Source organism: Enhydra lutris, unplaced genomic scaffold (assembly GCF_002288905.1).
Source record: "Enhydra lutris kenyoni isolate GAN:26980312 unplaced genomic scaffold, ASM228890v2 scaffoldscaffold73, whole genome shotgun sequence".
In the NCBI taxonomy this organism is placed as follows: domain Eukaryota; kingdom Metazoa; phylum Chordata; class Mammalia; order Carnivora; family Mustelidae; genus Enhydra; species Enhydra lutris.
In genome coordinates this window covers 2,350,845-2,369,246 of record NW_019154157.1, presented here as the reverse complement: position 1 = coordinate 2,369,246, position 18,402 = coordinate 2,350,845, and the positions used below count along the sequence as shown (strand labels likewise).

At 40.4% G+C, this 18,402-nt stretch overlaps 2 protein-coding genes across 4 annotated transcripts in view; one reads left to right on the top strand and one right to left on the bottom strand.

The window, feature by feature from the left end:
• Positions 1-7,726, top strand: part of LOC111160054 (oxysterol binding protein 2) — a 158,690-nt gene extending 150,964 nt beyond the window's left edge. For 2 of the 3 annotated variants that reach the window (XM_022522859.1, XM_022522860.1), the window contains 2 exons: positions 6,119-6,345; positions 6,599-7,726. In XM_022522859.1, coding sequence (XP_022378567.1) covers positions 6,119-6,345; positions 6,599-6,741 — 370 coding nt within the window. In that variant the 3' untranslated portion in view covers positions 6,742-7,726. Of the gene's footprint in view, positions 1-6,118; positions 6,346-6,595 lie in introns of all 3 variants that reach the window. The other variant, XM_022522861.1, reaches the window with a different exon arrangement.
• LOC111160053 (MORC family CW-type zinc finger 2) overlaps positions 3,434-18,402 on the bottom strand; it is a 60,926-nt gene continuing 45,957 nt past the window's right edge. Inside the window, exons 26-27 of the mRNA XM_022522855.1 lie at positions 12,315-12,350; positions 3,434-3,612 (exon numbers count right to left, since the gene is read on the bottom strand). Coding sequence (XP_022378563.1) covers positions 3,544-3,612; positions 12,315-12,350 — 105 coding nt within the window. The 3' untranslated portion in view covers positions 3,434-3,543. The remainder of the gene's footprint in view (positions 3,613-12,314; positions 12,351-18,402) is intronic.

Below are 18,402 nucleotides of genomic sequence, written 5' to 3'. Positions count from 1 at the left end.
AAAGGTTGAAAGTGAAAGACATACCATGGGAATACTAACTGGAAAAGCTACAATAGCTATATTAATATCAGATAAAATAGACTTTAGTAAGACAAAAGCATTATTAGGGATGAAAGAGTTGCTACATGATAAAAGTTCTTCAAGAAGATAAGGAGTTTCACTATGCATGTAATGAAACAGCCTCAAAAATAAACAAAGCGTATATTGATGTAAAGGGAGAAACTGGTAAATCCATCACCATGTGGGAGATTGAGAGACTTCAACACACCTTTCTCACTTGGTGATCAGTCAAGGGCGGCGGGCAGAGAATCAACAAGGATCTGAGGAGATCAGAACAACACAGGATGTCCACACACTTGAAGTTGCAACAATCAAAGAACATACTTTTTACCCAGTGGACATGGAATGTATGCAAAGATCTATCATGTACTGAACCTTAGAGAAAACTCAACAAATTCAGAGGGTAGCATACAGACCACATCCATGATAAGACAATTAAGTCAGAAGTTATGAACAAGATGACAAAAAATCCCCACGTGTTTGGAAAAAATTGTTAAGTTGCTAAATAACTCATGGGTAAAATAAAAAATGAGGATGAATATGTAAAAATACCTAAAATTGGGGTATATGGGGGCTCAGTCAGTTAAGCATCTGCTTTCAGCTCAGGTCATAATCCCAGGGTCCTGGGATTGAGCTTTGCATCTGGCTCCCTGCTCAGTGGGGAGCCTGCTTCTGCCTCTATCCCCTCCTCTGTTCTCTCTCTCTCAAATAAATAAATAAAATCTTAAAATAAAATAAAATACCTAAAATTGAGTGAGAACGGATGTAACAAAGTTAGTGCTTTAAAGGAAACAGATTTTCTTAAATAGGCACATAAATAAGCTCATTCATTTTGAGACTATTTTTTTATAAAGATTTTATTTATTTATTTGACAGACAGATATCACAAGTAGGCAGAGAGGCAGGCAGAGAGAGAGGGAAGAAGCAGGCTCCCTGCTGAGCAGAGAGCCCGATGCAGGGCTCCATCCCAGGACCCTGAGACCATGACCTGAGCCGAAGGCAGAGGCTTTAACCCACTGAGCCACCCAGGTGTCCCTTGAGACTATTTCTTTTCTGAGTTTCTAGTCTAAGAAATTAGAGAAAGGTCAACATATAAACCAGAAGAAAGAAAAAAAAAAAAAACGACTTTAAAAATAAGAGCAGAGATTAGTAAAATAGAAAAAGTGAAATAGAGAAGTTTAAAAAGCCAAAAGTTGATTCTTTGAGGGAAAAAAAACTGACAGAAAACTACTGGCAAGACTTATCAAGAGAGAATATAGAAATAAATATTATTAATGAAGAGTTTAATATGACATGTAAAGTACTAAGAATTAAAATTCAGATGAGAACAAATTCTTAGAAAGATATAACAAGAACTGAGTCTAAAAGAAATGAAAAGCATGACTAGTCCTATAATCAAAGAAACTGAAGTAGTTTAAAAATTCCCAAAAGGAAAACACAAAGCCCAAATAATTTTGTAGGTGAATTCTACCAAATTTTCAAGAAATATATTATCCCAATAGTATATAAAATCTTTTAGATCAAAGGAAAAGAAAAAATGCTCTCCTTTCCTATGCGTGAGGCCAGGATAACCCTGATGTCAAACCAAGCTAAAAGAGCCATAGGAAAATTAAAGTTCTGCCCTATTTCACTTATGAATATATAACCAAAATTCTAAAACAAGACATTAGAAAATCAAACAGTGTATAAGAAAGAAAACATTCATCATCAATCCTGTTGCATTTATCATGGGCATGCAAAGATAATTTTATATTAGAAAATACACAAATTAACTCATCACATTAATAAATCTCAGTAGATTCAGAAAAAGCATTTTAGGTGTCTTAGTACAAGGTTAGTGTGCAAAAAGTCAGTTGCATTTCTACACACTAAAAAAAAAACCTAGAAAATACAATTATTGTATCAGAGAACAATTTTGTATCAGAAAACAATTGCTGTATCAGAGAATATCAAGGACCTTGTAATAAATCTTAAATTCAGGGCTTCTATAGAGAAAATTATAAAACTTTACTGAGATATTAAAGAAGAGCTAAATCAATGGAGAAAGACACAATGTTCATAAATAGAAAGATTTATTATTACAAAGATGTTATCATCTAAAGAGATCAAACAAAATCCCAATAGTGATTTTCATTGCTTGATAATAGTGATTTTTAAATTTTTAAAAGGGCCAGAATTTTCTTATAAAGATTTTATTTATTTATTTATTTATTAGAGAGAGAGAGTGCATGAGGGAGAGAGAAGGGGCACAAGGAGAGGGAGAAGCAGACTCCCCGCTGAGCAGGGAACCTGATGTGGGGGGCTTAGTTCCATGACTCTGGGATCATGACCTGAGCCAAAGAAAGATGCTTAACCAACTGAGCCACGCAGGGGCCCTAGGGCCAGACTATTTCTGAAGAACAACAGAGAAATAAGGACTAACCCTACTAGATATTGGGACTTATTTTGAACCTCCAATAAAACAATGAGCCTTGAAACAGACCCAAGGATGTATATATCTTTGGCATATAACAAAGGTGACATGAGATCATGTGGAAAGATGGCACTGTTCACTAAAAGGACTTGGTAAAATGGTTAAACATATGGAAAAAGATTAACTGAATCTCTCCCTTACATTAAAACAGAAATTGACTTCAGGCAAAGCTCTTAGAAAAGTATTAAGCTTGATTTGCTGTTAAACAACAAGTTAAACTCTAAGAAGAAAATGCTGATGAGTATCTTTTACACCTTAAGGAAATAGATCTTAAGACACAGAACCCCACAGATGCATGCAACTATATTAAAATATTTTTTTCTTATTTTTTTCTAAGATTTTATTTATTTGACAGAGAAAGACACAGTGAGAGAAGAAACACAAGCAGGGGCAATGAGAAAGGGAGAAACAGGTTTCTTGCCAAGCAGGGAGCCCTATGCGGGGCTCCATCCCAGGACCCTGGGATCATGACCTGAGCTGAAAGCAGATGCTTAATGACTAAGCCACCCAGGCGCCCCTCTTTTTTTCCTTAGAAGTAGTTTTGCTCTTTAAGAGACAATTTAAAGAAAGTGTACATGCACATTTAAAGAAAAGGCAATATATAAACTTGCAGAAGATAATCACAATACTTAATACCTGACAACAGATCAGTATTGAGAATTTGGCCACAATTAAAAATAATAACTAAAAAAAAAAATCAAGAATACCTCATCCATGAACAAAGCAAAACAGTCTGGCAGAAAAAAGTGCAAGAGTCACAAGCAAGAATTTCACATGAGAGCAAATACACATAACCAGTCATCATATAAAATGATCAACATCATTGGTAATCAGGGAAATGCAAATCAAAATCACAATGAGACCATTTTGCCTTCATTTAATTAAGAAAAAATGAAAAAGTCTGACAGTATCAAGTGTTGAAGAAGATACAGATCCACAACATTTCTTATGCATCACTGGTGTGAATTGAATTGGTGCAACCACGTTGAAAAGCAGGTTGGCCTTACTTCCTAAAGAAGAATATCGCAGACTCTATGGCCCAGCAGTTCCACTTCTAGGTATATACTCAAGAGAAATTCCTGCAAATGTACAATGAGAAACATGCATAAGATTACTCCAAACCAAAAACTTGTAATCAGCACAGATTTATTGAATGAATAACTGTGGTATTATTTCACAGAAAGGAATATTACACAGTAGTTGAAACTAATGAACCACAGAAACAAGCAACAAAATAAAATTTGGCAGCATAATATTAAGAAAAAAAAAAAGCAAGTCCCAGAAGGTTACATACATCATGATTCTTTTTATACAGTTAAAAACAAATATGTAAATATATGTATATGAATACACACACATACATACACATTTAAGACTATGTAAAGATGCAATAAAATTAGATTAAAAGGTAAGCAAGGGACTGATGAACCCAGGAGTCTTGCTGACAGCTACCTGAGAAGGGGATAGATTGGTGAGTTTTCCATATGGTTAGATGTAGGTTTTGTCAGGATTCTACATTGTGCTTAGAGGTTCTTCTGGTGGTCAGTTTGCACTAAAACAAGCAGGTCATGCAAGGACCAATAAAAAGAGGGTGTCGTATAGTAAGGATCATGACTAATCCAAAGCTGTGTACCTGAGATCCAAAAAAGGAGAACAAAAAGAAAAAAACAAAATAAGATAGATTTAAATCCAACATATCAGTAATTACATTAATTGCTCCCATTACAGGTATAAGATTTCAAGTAAGGTTTAAAAATCCAACTATAGGGGCGCCTGGGTGGCTCAGTGGGTTAAATCCTCTGCCTTCGGCTCAGGTCATGATCCCAGGGTCCTGGGATCGAGCCCCACATGGGGCTCTCTGCTCAGCAGGGAGCCTGCTTCCCCCTCTTTCTCTGCCTGCCTCTCTGCCTACTTGTGGTCTCTGTCTGTCAAATACATAAATAAAATCTTAAAAAAAAAATCCAACTCTATGTGGTTTATAAGAGCTACATCTAAGTAAGAAAGTAAAGAAAGATTGGAATAACAGGATGGAAAAAGATATGTCCACAGAAATAACAAAAGCTGCTATAGCTATAGTAATGTCACAAAACAGACGTTTAAAACAAAAAGATGGGAGGTAAGAGGGACATAATGATAAAGGTTCAATTCATTAAGATGAGTTCTAAATTTGAACGTATCCTATAGTTAAAGAACACAGAAATACAAGGAGAAATGGATTAATTGACAACCAAAGTAGGACATTTTAACAAAGCTCTCTTAGTAATGGCTAGAAACAAGGGGAAAAAACTAGTTTGAACCATAGAATCTACTGGGCAATTATAGAACACTCCACTGAACAACTGCAGGAAACACATTCTCTTCAGGAACACATGGAACATCTGCAAAAACTGACCAAATACTGGGTCTTTTAGCAAATTTCAAAGAACTGAAATTATACCAGTATATTCTCTGTCTCCAAAGCAATGTTAGAAATAAAGATGACTAGAAAAAAATCCCCAGATGTTTATAAATTCAAGAAATATACTTCCAACTAATCCACGGATCAAAGAAGATATAGTGGACATCAGAAAATGTAATTGCATAAAGGGGTGCCAGGGTGGCTCAGTCCCTTGAGCATCTGACTCTTGATTTCTGCTCCCTTCATGATCTCAGGTGAGATCAAGCCCCCCATCCACCTCATGCTCAGTGTGGAGTCTGCCCATCCCTCTCCTTCCATTCCCCCCCCAACTTGCTCGCTCTCCCTCAAATAAATAAATAAATAAATAATCTTAAAGAAAATGTAACTGCATGATAATTAAAGCAATACATTTGAAAGCTGTGAGATTCAGCTAATACGATACTTGGAGGGCAATGCCTAACCTAAAACGCACATATTAGAAAAGAAAAGCTGCAAAATCATGAGCTCAGCAACCATCTCATGAAGTTAGAAAAAGGACAGCAAAATAAATCCTAACAAAGTGGGAGAATATAAAAGTAAACTCAGTAAAGCAGAAAAATCTAAAATAGGATCAACAAGTTTCATCTTCAACCAACGAAGAGAGTGGACAAATCGGCGAGACAGTTTAAAATGGGGGGAAGGCACATATAACCCACATCACAGATGTGAAAAGAGGACAGCACCATGTCCTAGTCATTAAAGCAGTAGTAATGAGATTGTGAAACAACATCACCCTGATCTAGTTTTTTTTTTTTAAAGATTTTATTTATTTATTTGACAGAGATCACAAGTAGGCTGAGAGGCAGGCAGAGAGAGAGAGGAGGAAGCAGGCTCCCCACTGAGCAGAGAACTCGATGTGGGGCTCGATTCCAGGACCCCGAGATCATGACCTGAGCCGAAGGCAGAGGCTTTAACCCACTGAGCCACCCAGGCGCCCCTGATCTAGTTTTAAAACGGGTGGAAATTGGCAAATTCCCAGAGAAGTGGAATGTAGCAAAACAGATGCAGGTCGGTGGAGGGAGTGTGCAAGGTGCGGGCAGGAAAAGAAGGAGCCAGCCGCACAGGAGCAGCTGGCTGAGCGAGTTCTGGGGGTGGACAGGTGGCTCTGGGGCCGTGCGGGCCAGCTAACGCCGCCCGTGCCGCTGCAGGGAGAACGCCGAGAACATGTACTACTTCTCGGAGCTGGCCCTGACCCTCAACGAGCACGAGGAGGGCGTGGCACCCACGGACAGCCGCCTGCGGCCAGACCAGCGGTTGATGGAGAAGGGCCACTGGGACGAGGCCAACACAGAGAAGCAGCGGCTGGAGGAGAAGCAGCGCTTGTCGCGGCGCCGGCGGCTGGAGGCCTGCTCCCGGGGCTGTGGCACCGAGGAAGGTGAGGCTGGGCTGAGAGGCGGGGAGATACGGTACCCTGGGGTTGGGGAACAAGTTCCCAGACGTAAGGGATGCCCTGGGGGTAGGAAGGGAAAGGGGAGGAAGGCGGACCCCAGAGACAGGGAGGGTATGGGGCGGTGGGGAGGGTGGAAGAAAGCCATGTCCTGGGGGCAGGGATTGGGGAAACCGGGGAAGGGGGAGGGGCTGGGAAGAGGCCACCGTCCACCAGCCCACCCACTGTGCCTGCCCAGCAGAGAAGGAGGCTGATGTGTACATGCCGCTGTGGTTCGAGAAGAGGCTGGACCCACTGACCGGGGAGACGGCCTGCATGTACAAGGGCGGCTACTGGGAGGCCAAGGAGAGGCAGGACTGGCACATGTGCCCCAACATCTTCTGAGCGCCACCCCTCCTGCAAATACAGGCGCCTGCACAGCCTGGTCCACCTCTTCTTTAATGCACTCAATTTAGTATTCAATGGCCCTCCTCCCACACCTTCCCTGCCCCATCCCCCCCCCTTTATTTACACTTTTTTGGGGCTCCCACCTTGGAAGGAGGAAGTGCTGACCTGCATTCTTTTCAGCTCCCAGGTGCCCCGGGTCACCCGAGCCCCTTCATTATGGACTTGGTTCCCACTGGGACCCCAGCTCCCAGTTACTACAACTCAGGCAGGCTGGCCCGGGCCCTGGGCTGCCCCAGTCACCAGCCCCACCCAGGGAGGCACTGGCCCTTCCTGAGGAGCCACTTTTGACTTTTTTAGAAAAAACTATCTCCATTTCTTTCCAGCCAAGACGTTTAGTAAATATTTTTAGTACAGCACTTAGCAGACAACTTTCTAAGTGTGCTTTCTTGCCACAAACATGTCCTGGCAAGAGCCCCTTCTTTTTAAGACATCAGGAAGCCAGACCCCTTTGAGCAGGGAGCATTTTGTCGCTCAGCATAGCAGGGCCATGTTTGTATGGGAGCTGCCCAGTCACTGGGAGCACAGGACACCGCGGAGAAGAGAACTGGAGGGGCCACCTGGCCCAGGAGAGCACAAGTCAGTTGTCTCCGGAGCTACAGCTACACCCACTGTGGGGGAGGGGACGCCAAGCGGCCCCCATGTAGATTTGAGGGCAACAGCCCCTTGCCTAGCTTTGGCCATGCCAGGGCTGCTCCCCAGCCGTTGAGAAGCCAGAAAGGGCTGGGGGGCAGGGCCTGCAGGTGCTCCCCACCCCAGAACCAGGCCCCAAATCAGCAATAAGAACAAATACTCGGCTCAGCCTGGGCTGGTGCCCTCAGGCACCAGAAACCCAGTGTCCCACCTCGGCCTCAGGCACCTCTGGGGTGCCCATCTCCACACCCCCTGAACTCTTTATTTGCCTGATTTATATATATATATATATATGATATATGATATATAAATATATAAAAATAGCTATTTTGCTTAAATTTCTATGGTATGTGGAAGTTAAAAAATAATGAAGACAGGGCATTCCTGTCTGAGTTTAGCCCTCCTGTCAGTTGTGCCCCGCCCTCTCCTCAGACCCCCTTCCAAAGGCTTCTGCCAATGGTGGGGGGACTGGGCCACTGTGGCCCTGTCCCAGCCCCTCAGAACCCCCACTCCAACCCTTCCCACTTAAGTTTGGTCCTGAAAATTCATCACAGGGTTTTTTTCTGTATACTCCAGGACTGATTTTGTTTTTATAAAAAAAAAAAGTGAAAACACCAACATATGAGATGCCTTAGGGTGCCCACTCAAGAGGCAGGGTGGGCTGGGTGAGCTGGGTAGCCCCAGCAGGCCTGCAGCAGAACTGTGCAATGTACCTCTTCTCAACACTGTTTGTGAGGGAGCACCTTCTGACCGGTAATAAAAACCTTGGATTTGGAGTTTTCCAAGGCCCTGTCCCTGAGTGTGTCTGTGACTGGGTGGATCAGGGCTGATGTAGGACAGGTGACACCCTATAAAGCAGCATGGGGGCAGAGCCTGGGACTGTCTTCTGCTCTGCACTGAGGAAAGCAAAGGAAAACTGGTCTAAATGGGGAGGGGGAATAGCGGGGTGGAAGACCAGGGTCTGGACCAGGAAGCCTGCAGAGGGCAAAGACAGAACCTCAGGGAGGATTCACAGCTTTTCCTGGGACTATCTGGGGCCAAGCCAAGGCACTCACCCCACTCTTCTCTTCAAGGGAAGCCCACCTTGATGAGTTCCAAGGTTACTCTATAATCATAACCTGGACTGCTTCTGTTGTGTTGTCCCAGGTTGCTAAACAACTCAGGTCACTAGCTCCCAGGACCAGCCTAGAGCAGCTGGGTCTGGCTCATGTGGTGGGGGTGGGGGTTCCCACTGTCAGTGCTTCCAGGTGAGAGGGTGGGGTGGGCCATGGCACCACTGTAGTATCAGAGCCAGGCTCCAGTCACCTGCCCTGAAGCCCCAGCACTGTGGGATCCAGGGCTGGCCCTGTACAGCTCCTTCGTTACCAGGGCCTTGCTTTCCCACCTGTGGGGAGGCAGGCACTGGTTAGTCCTGCAGCTCTCACCACTGGCTAGAAGGGGCAGGGCACGTGAGGCAGCCCTAGCATAAACCTGAACCCCAGCCCTGAGGAGGTGGGGGCAGTGGAAAGGGGTTTGCCAAGGGAGAAGATGGGCTACATGGGCAAAGCCCAGAGGTAACAAAAGCCAGTCCGCTGAAACAAAGTGAGGAAAGAGCCTGGAGTGGAACCAGGCAGAGCTCTGAACAGGGAATGACATCAGGTTGACATTCTAGAACCTACTCTAACCAGATCACAGAAGATCAGCCTACTCTCAGCCATCACTGAGTAGAAAAGGTCATAGGAAAAAAGATTCTGCAACAAAAAAAGATTCTGAGACCCTAAGGGGCCTCAAAGTACATCTGACAAAAAGATGCAAAAGACCTTTACAGATACAACTTTAAAATTTTACTGAATGATAGAGAAGACCTGAATTAAAAGGAAAAAACACCATCTTCACAGATGGCCAGCTCAGTTATATGGGTTCTTCCCAAATCTACAAATCCAACAAGATCCAAATCAAAATCCTATGAATGTTTTTTTAAACACCTGACAAGTGGATTGTGAGATCTACATGGGACAACTGAGCAATCCTTAAGCAAAAAATAATAGACTAGAGCAATTCTTAAAATGGTGGGGAACATGGACGTGACCTGCATGTACCCAAATGTGCTAGAAAGCTACCAACAAATTGCTTCTTTTTTTCCCACTGCACTCTGGCATGATGTGTCACACCATATATTTCATTCATTTGCTGATTATCTCCCCCACCTCACAATAGACTGTGAGTTTCACGAGAGTAGAAATCATGTCTGTCTTACACACTATAGCATCCCCAGTGCTTGGCACATAGGAGATGCTCAGTAAATAGGTGCTGAATTAATTCCAGGCCAGATGTCCCAGCCAGAGTAAAGGCTCAAGGGGATACTCCTCAGAGCCACTGAGAAGTGTGGCTGCAGTGACAAATTGTGAGGGGACCTCAGAGATGCAACTGGGAAGAGCTGAACCTAGTGACCCAGGGAACTCCTGCTCCTACAAACTGTAGAGTCCAAGTCTTTGCTCCTGAGGGACTGTGGGGGAGAAGGCCTGAAGTTCCCTTATCCCCGGGGCTGGGGCTCAGCATGAAATGGGTAAAGGACACCAGATAGAAACATGTCAAAGTATAGCACAGAGACACCCCCAGTGCAGTTTCTTATTATGAAACTGGCCAACATAACTTCAATAACAAAACCTGGTGAGGATAGCACAGAAGAAATATGTATTTCAATCTCACTTCAAGAAGATTTTCAGGGGTGCCTGGGTGGCTCAGTTGGGTAAGCTCTTGACTTCAGCCAAGGTCATGATCCTGGGGTTCTAGGATTGAGCCCTGTATTGGATTACCCAGTGGGAAGTCTGTTTTTCCCTCTCCCTTTGCCCCTCCCCCACTTATGCACACATGTGTGTGCGCTCTCTCTCTTTCTCTCTCTCAAGTAAATACATCTTTTAAAAAAATACAATTTGGGGGGCACCTGGGTGGTTCAGTTGGTTAAGGACCTGCCATCAGCTCAGATCATGATTCCAGGGTCCTGGGATCAAGCCCTGTATCTGGCTCCCTGCTCAGTGGGGAGCTTGCTTCTCCTTCTCCTTCTGCTGCTCCCCCTGCCTGTGTGTGTGCTCTCTGTCTCAAATAAATAAAATCTTTTTTAAAAAAACAGAATTTTCAAAAATCCAAATAGCAAATAGAATCCAGTCATAAACCAAAGACTAATACCTCAAGTTGGTAAACCCATGCCCAAGTTAGGTTAACCACAGAAATGCAAGAATGGGTCAGTGTTGGGAAGCTTTTCATCATAAATCATTATATCAACCATTCTTTGTGTAAAACTAGGCATGCTAGATAAAATCTTACTTATTTTTTTTTAATTTGCCGTGGCTTTTTTTTAATTTTATTTTAAGATTTATTTATTTATTTGTTTGACAGAGAGAGATCACCAAGTAGGTAGAGAGGCAGGCAGAGAGAGAGAGGAGGAAGCAGGCTCCCTGCCAAGCAGAGAACACGATGTGGGACTCGATCCCAGGATCCTGAGATCATGACCTGAGTTGAAGGCAGAGGCTTAATCCACTGAGCCACCCAGGCACCCCTAGATAAAATTTTAAAACATCTTAAAAGCATCTATGAGTTGGAAAAAATGTAAGGAATATTTGGGCCAGATATTGAGTGTAGAAACATGGAAAGGTAAGAAGAGTCTGAAGTCTGCTTTTCCCTCAGAGCCACTTATTGTACCAGTGAGCTTAAGTTTTCACTGCCTCAAATGACATTTTCAAGGTAGGGTATTTGACAGGAGATGTCGACCATAAAGCTGGACTCCCAAAGGTCTAGACCTTTGATATAATGAATCCAAAATCAAATACAGGAAAATTGTTTGTCTTAAAGATTAGTCCTAAGCAGAGCAGAAAAGAATCTCCTAAGAATTTATAATCAGGAGCAGACCCTCACCTGATTTGGTGTAATAGCCAAATACATACCACCTGGATGGTCCAATAAAACCTTCAATAGAGAATATAACATGTTCTCAAATCAGCAATGTCCCCAGTCACATGAGAGAAGCAAAGAAATCCTCTAGGCAGGTTCTCTCTATTCCAGGCCTTATGGAATCCCAGATGTGACGTTGCAAGGAAAATGAATAACTTAAAATGTGATATCTCTAAACACACAAGGAAATAAAAGCACATGTTGGCTCATGAGCATAGGCCAACAGAAATAACAATAGCAGAATCAGACATAAAACTCCATGTAGTGAAATTATCAGACAGAATATAAAATAAGCACATGTAATATATTTCTAGAAATAGTAGGTTTCTAGGATTTTCATTCCTGAAAATGAGTAACAGTATATTAAAAAAATTAAGGAATTTCCAGAAATTGGCAAAAAAATCACTAAAAATAATTTTATAACATTGTACTACTGAAGAGCATAATAGTAACTTAGAAGTAAGATCTGAAGAAAGAATCTGGAATACAACACAAAGATGTGAAAAATATGAAAGAAAAGATGGAGAATAAAGTGAGAAGGTCCCATATGTGTCTAATTGAAATGGAGAACTTTTTTTTTTTTTTTTTAAGATTTTGTCAGAGAGAGTGCACAAGCAGGGAGAGTGGCAGTCAGAGGGAGAAGTAGGATCCCCACTGAGCAAGGAGACTGATGTGCGATTCAAACCCAGGACCCTGGGATCATGACCTGAGCTGAGGGCAGATACTTAACTCATTGAGCCACTGAGGCATCTGGAAGCAGAACTATTTAAAGAGTTGATAATTTAAAAATTTCCAAGAAATCATGAGAAATACGAATATACCGAGTAAATCTCAACAAATCCTAGTCAGGAAAATAAAAGACATCCACAGCAAAATACAATATAGTGAAACTGCAAGACTCTTAAAACAAAATCTTAAAAGCATTCAGATTTGGGGTGGGTGGTAGGAATTACCTTCTGATAGCATTGATCAGACTGGGAGTTGACCTCCTAAGAAAGAAGAAAAAAGTGATTAGAAGATGTTAGTATTCTCAGGGAAAGTATCTTTCAGGATCCAAAGGAAAATAAAAGTATGAATAAAAACTTACTAAAACAATAGTAAGAGTTTTGTGGACTTAGACTTTAGTGGGTTAAGTATTAGGTAAAATACACAGAGTAATCACTAAAGAAAGAACAACAGATTTCCAAAACAAGGGAAAACATTGAAGGGGGGCATGGGGAGGCTGGATTTCAGTCAATCTAAAAGAAGGCATGAAAAAGGAAAAAGGAATGCAGATAAGATGGAATAAAAATTACAGAAAAAGACAAAAGTCAGTAATGCATCAATAATACACAAAATTTAAGTTAAATCTTTGGGTAGTAATGAAAATCTGGATTTTAAAAATCTTGCTATATGCTGTTTACAAAAATATACTGAAAACATAAATACAGACAAGGTAAGACTTTAAGGCAAATATGTATTTCTATATGTCAACTCCTACAAATAAGAAAGTCCTTTTGTAGTGATAAAAGATAAAATTCACAAAGTTCTAAAACTCCTATGCATCTAATAACATCTCAAAACAAAATGGACACAATCGTAAGGAGAAACAGATAAACCCACAATCATAATATCCATAAATCCACAATCTCCCTCTTTTGAGAGCTCAGAGAGGCAAAAAAATATCAGCAATATTTCCAACACCTTTAACAAACTTGATGTAATGCACACATAACTGCAGAATATATATTTCTGAAATGTACATGGAACATTTTTGAATATTAGTCATAAAGCCTCAGCAAATTTCAAAAAACTAATATACAGACCACATTCTCATAAAGCCTCAGCAAAGTTCAAAAAACTATTATACAGACCATACTCTCAGGCTGAAGTGAAGATAGTTCAAAATCAATAACAAAAAGGAAATGAGGGAAAAAACCCATTCTCACAAGCTGGTGCAGCCACTCTGGAAAGCAGTATGAAAGTTCCTCAAAAAGTTGAAAATAGAGCTACCCTACAAACCAGCAATTGCACTACTGGAGTTTTTACCCCAAAGATACAAATGTAGTGATCCAAAGGGGCACCTGAATCCCAACATTTATAGCAGCAATGTCCACAATAGCCAAACTATGGAACGAGCCCAGATGTCCATTGACAGATGAATGGATAAAGAAGATGTGGCATAAATATACAATGGAATATTATGCAGCCATCAAAAATGAAATCTTGGCAATGGTGTGGATAGAACTAGAGGGTATTATGCTAAGCAAAATAAGTCATCAGAGAAAGACAATTATCATATGATCTCACTCATAAGTGGAATTTGAGAAACAAGGCATAGGGTCATAGGGGATGAGAGGAAAAAATGAAACAAGAAACCAGAGAGGGAGACAAACCATAAGAGACTCTTAATCTCAGGAAACAAACTAAGGGTTGCTGGAGTGGAGGGTGGGTGGGAGGGATGGGGTGGCTGGGTGAAGGACACTGGGGAGAGTATGTGCTGTTGTGAGTGCTGTGTATTGTGTAAGACTGATGAATCACAGACCTGTACTTCTGAAACAAATAATATATGTTGATGATAATAAAAAATTAATTAAAAAAATAAAGAACACTACACATGGTCATCTCCATTGATGCAGAAAACACTTTAGATAGAATTCAACATGCATCCATGATATTTAAAAGGAAAAAAAGTGCTTAAAAACAGGAATGGAAACTTCCTCAATCTGCTGAATGGTATCTACAGAAGAAAAAAGGAAGTAAGAAGAAGGTGGGGGGGGAGGGGGAGAGAGAAGAAGGAGAAGGAGGAGGAGGAGGAGAGAGAGAGAAAGAGAGAGGAGGAAGAGAAGGAAAAGGAGGGGGAGGGGGAGAAAGCTTTGCCAATGAGATAAGAAAAAAAAAATACCTGCTTTTACCCTTTACACTCAACATTGAACTGGGAGCCCTAGCCAATGCAATAAGGCAAGAAAAGTAAATGAAATATGAGAATTGACAAAATTATCATTGCTTACAGATATATAAAAGAAAACTCAAAAGAATCTAAAGATAAATTAGAATAACATGAAAGTCAATTACATTTTTAGATATCAACAAACTGTCAGAAAATGAAGTTTTAAAAATATCATTTACACCAGCATCAAAAAACATCAGGTACCTAGGATACATCTAATCAAGAAAATATAAAACCTCTGGGGTATCTGGGTGGCTCAGTCGTTTAAGCATCTGTCTTTGGCTCAGGTCATGATCCCAGTGTCCTGGGCTTAAGCCCTGCATCAGGCTCCCTACTCAGCTGGGGAGCCTGCTTCTCCCTCTCCCTCCCATTCCCCTGCTTGTGCTCTCTATCAAATAAATAAAATCTTTTTAAAAAAGAAAATATAAGATCTGTAAAGGGAAAATTAAAATACTTTCTTGAGAGACACTAAAGAAAGATCTAAAGTAATGGATAGTTATACTATCTTCATGGCTTAGAAGACTTATAAATACCAATTTTTCTCAAACTGTTGACATATAATCAATTCCAATGAAACCCCTCCAGGTTTTCTCTTGGAGCTTGATTAAATTATTCTAAAATGTATATGGAAATGCAAAGGACCAAAAATAGTCAAGACGACCCTGAAGCATAAAAAGTGGTTAAACTGGTTCTACTAGATATAAAAACTTACTGTAAAATGATAATAAATCAGTGTGGTACTGGCATAGAGAAAGAGACAACAGCCAAATGTAACTGAATAAAAATCCAGTAACAGATTTACACATATATGAACATTTGATATAAGAGAGTTATCATTGCAAATTAATGAAGAAAGGTAAGACTTTTCTAAAGGGTGTGGGGACAATCAGAAAGAAGTAAGGAATTGGAGCTCTATCTCATATCATACACAGAAGTCACTTCCAGGGGGATTTAAGATTTATATGTAAAGGACAAAACTATAAAAGCTCTATAAGGTAATATAAAATAGTATCTTCATGACTTCAGGATAGGAAAGAATATCTTGAAACAAGCTACAAGAAATGCAAACAATAAAAAGATTGATAAATTAGTCTACACTAAAATTAAGAACTTCTACTCCTCAAAACTCTATAAAAAGGGTTTTTTTTTTTTTAAAAAGGATACCAAAGAGTGGACGAAATCTGCAATATAGATAACTTATGAAGAACTTGTATCCAGAATATACAAAAATACAAATCAATAAAAAGAAGACAAAAGAACAGAAAAAATGGTCAAAAGTCTTGAACAAACACCTTATCAAAAAAGAAATCCAGGGGCGCCTAGGTGGCTCAGTGGGTTAAAGCCTCTGTCTTCAGCTCGGGTCATGATCCCAGGGTCCTGGGATGGAGCCCCGAATCGTGATCTCTGCTCAGCAGGGAACCTGCTTCCCCCCCCCCCGCCCGCCTGCTTCTCTGCCTACTTGTGATCTCTGTCAAATAAATAAAACCTTAAAAAAAAAAAAAGAAATCCAAAGGTCAATAGATAAGAAAAGGTGCTCAACCACATAAGAAATCAGGGAAGTGCAAATTAAACCACAATGACAAAAATAAATAAAACCGCAATGACCTACGATTATACACCTACCAGACTGGCAAAAAAATCCAAGTCTAGAAATATCAAGTGTAGGCGAGGAAGTAGAGAATTGAAGAACTTAGTACTAGTGAGCATGTAAATATATACAAGTGTTTCTGAAAATAATCTGACATTACCTTGTAAGATTGAAAGTGGTATGACCTACATGATTCAGCAAGTTTACTCCAAGGATGATGCATGTAACAGAGGATGGAAACAAGAATGTCCACAGCTGTATTGTAATAGCAAAAAAACAAAACAAAAAAAACACCCCAAAACAAAAAACCCTAGAAACAATCCAAATGACAGTCACAGAGACATGGATAAAAAATTGTATGTTCCATTGTAGGGGTGATTCATTTTTCACTACTGTATGATATCCAGCAATGATAGAATAGTATATGGTAGTGAAGATTAATAAATCACAGCTACATCTAACAACATGGATGAATTTCTGGAACACAATATTGAAAAGAAATAAATTGCAAAATAGTTAATGTTATGTCTACTCAAGTTCAAAAACAGGCAAAACAAAACAATTATTTAGGAACAGAAACTGAGGTGGTAAAAGTTTTTAAAAGAGCAAAAACAAATAAACACATCAAATTCAGGATGGTGGTTATTGTTGGGCAAGGAGGAAAGGGGAGAGGCACCAGAAGAGGCACACAGATTTATAAGGTAAGAAAAATGTTTTTTAAAAACAAGATCATAGGTGTACACTGCATATTCTTAGCATATAAATATTTTATAAATATACTATTCTTTTGCAACAACACAATGTCTAATAAAAATAATTGTTAAAACAGCAGCTTAAAGGAAAAAAATCTCATATGGTTTGACAGTCAGGATTGTGTGCCTGACAACTGTGTGCCCCCCAACCCACACTTCAGTCTATGTAACTAGTGCCCCAGGGCACTCCACTCAGGTAAGACTGGCAGCCATGGCTCCATTTCTGAAGCTCCAAGTTTAAACAAAATAGAAACTCTTTCCACACTTTAAAGGCCATTCACCAAAACCAACAACTGATATTCTGCTCAACTCTAACCTCTGGATTTCCAACCCATCAGAAACAAGACCCAGATAATTATTCAATATTGTTTCATCATTTCTAGCTAAAGCAAAAGAGCAGGGCACCTGGATGGCTCTGTTGGTTAAGCTTCAGACTCTTGATTTTGGCTCATCAGGGTATGAGACTGAGCCCAGCCAAGGGCTCCAGGTGGAGCCAGCTTAAGATTCTTTTTCTCCTTCCTCTGCTCCACCTCACTTGCATGCTCTTTAAAAAAAAAAAAAAAAAAAAAAAAAAAAGCATTAAAAATTTTTTTAAGTTTTTTTAAAAAGATTTTCTTTATTTATTTGATAGAGGGAGAGAGATCAGAAGTAGGCAGAGCAGCAGGCAGAGAGAGGAGGGGAAGCAGGCTCCCTGCTGAGCAGAGAACCCTATGTGGGGCTCAATCCCAGGACCCCGAAATCATGACCTGGGCTGAAGGCAGAGGCTTAACCACTGAGCCACCCAGGTGCCCCAGCATTAAAATATTTTTTAAAAATAATATAAAATGGCAATTAAATCAGTGTACTGACAAATTTATGCCTTGCATCTATTAAAAAAATAGATTTATTTTTAAAACTACCAGAGTTCACAACATAGAAAATATTTTAGGTGCTTGCTTTTCTCTGCATTAATTACCAGGAACAGAGATGGGAAAAATATCCCATTCACAATACTGACAAAAACCATAACACAGAAATAAATGAGAAAGTTACAGGACTTGTATGAAGAAATTATAAAATCTTATTGTAGGACTAAAAGGAGTTAAACAAATGAAAAACCATTCCATATCCTCTGGGGAGATTTAAGGTCATAAAAATGTCAACCCTCCCATAACTTACATCTAAATTTAATGCAATTATAATTTAAATCACAATGGAACTTTTTTCTTTGGCAAGGATGGGGAAAAAATTGGTAACATGATCTTAAATTTCACTTAATAAGGGTGCCTGAGTGGTTCAGTGGTTCAGTCAGTCAAGAGTCTGCCTTTAGCTCAGGTCCTCCTGATATGGAGCTCCACACTGGGCTCCCCATTCGGTGGGGAGTCTGCTTCTCCCTCCCACTTTGCCCCCATGTTCTTGTTCTCTCTCTCTCTCCCCCTCTCAAATGAATAAAAATAAAATCTTAAAAAAAATAAACTTAACAGAATAAATTCTATGAATGGGCTGGGAAAGTAGTAAAAAAACAAAACAGTGAGGGAGATTGATCCATCTAGATGCTCCCGATCCCCAAAATTCTAGTTTCAGCTGGGGCTCCACCTCTCACATCAGAATCACCTCTCCAACTGATAACAGGATGTCTTCATTGACATGTCCAAGGGTTATGGCAACACCACCAAACAGAATGGAATATAAATAATGACCATGATTGTTCACTTAATAAATGGGGTGAACATGGGGAATTTCCATCTGAAAGAAGAATCAGAGCTTGACTCTTGCCTTACCGCTTAAACTAA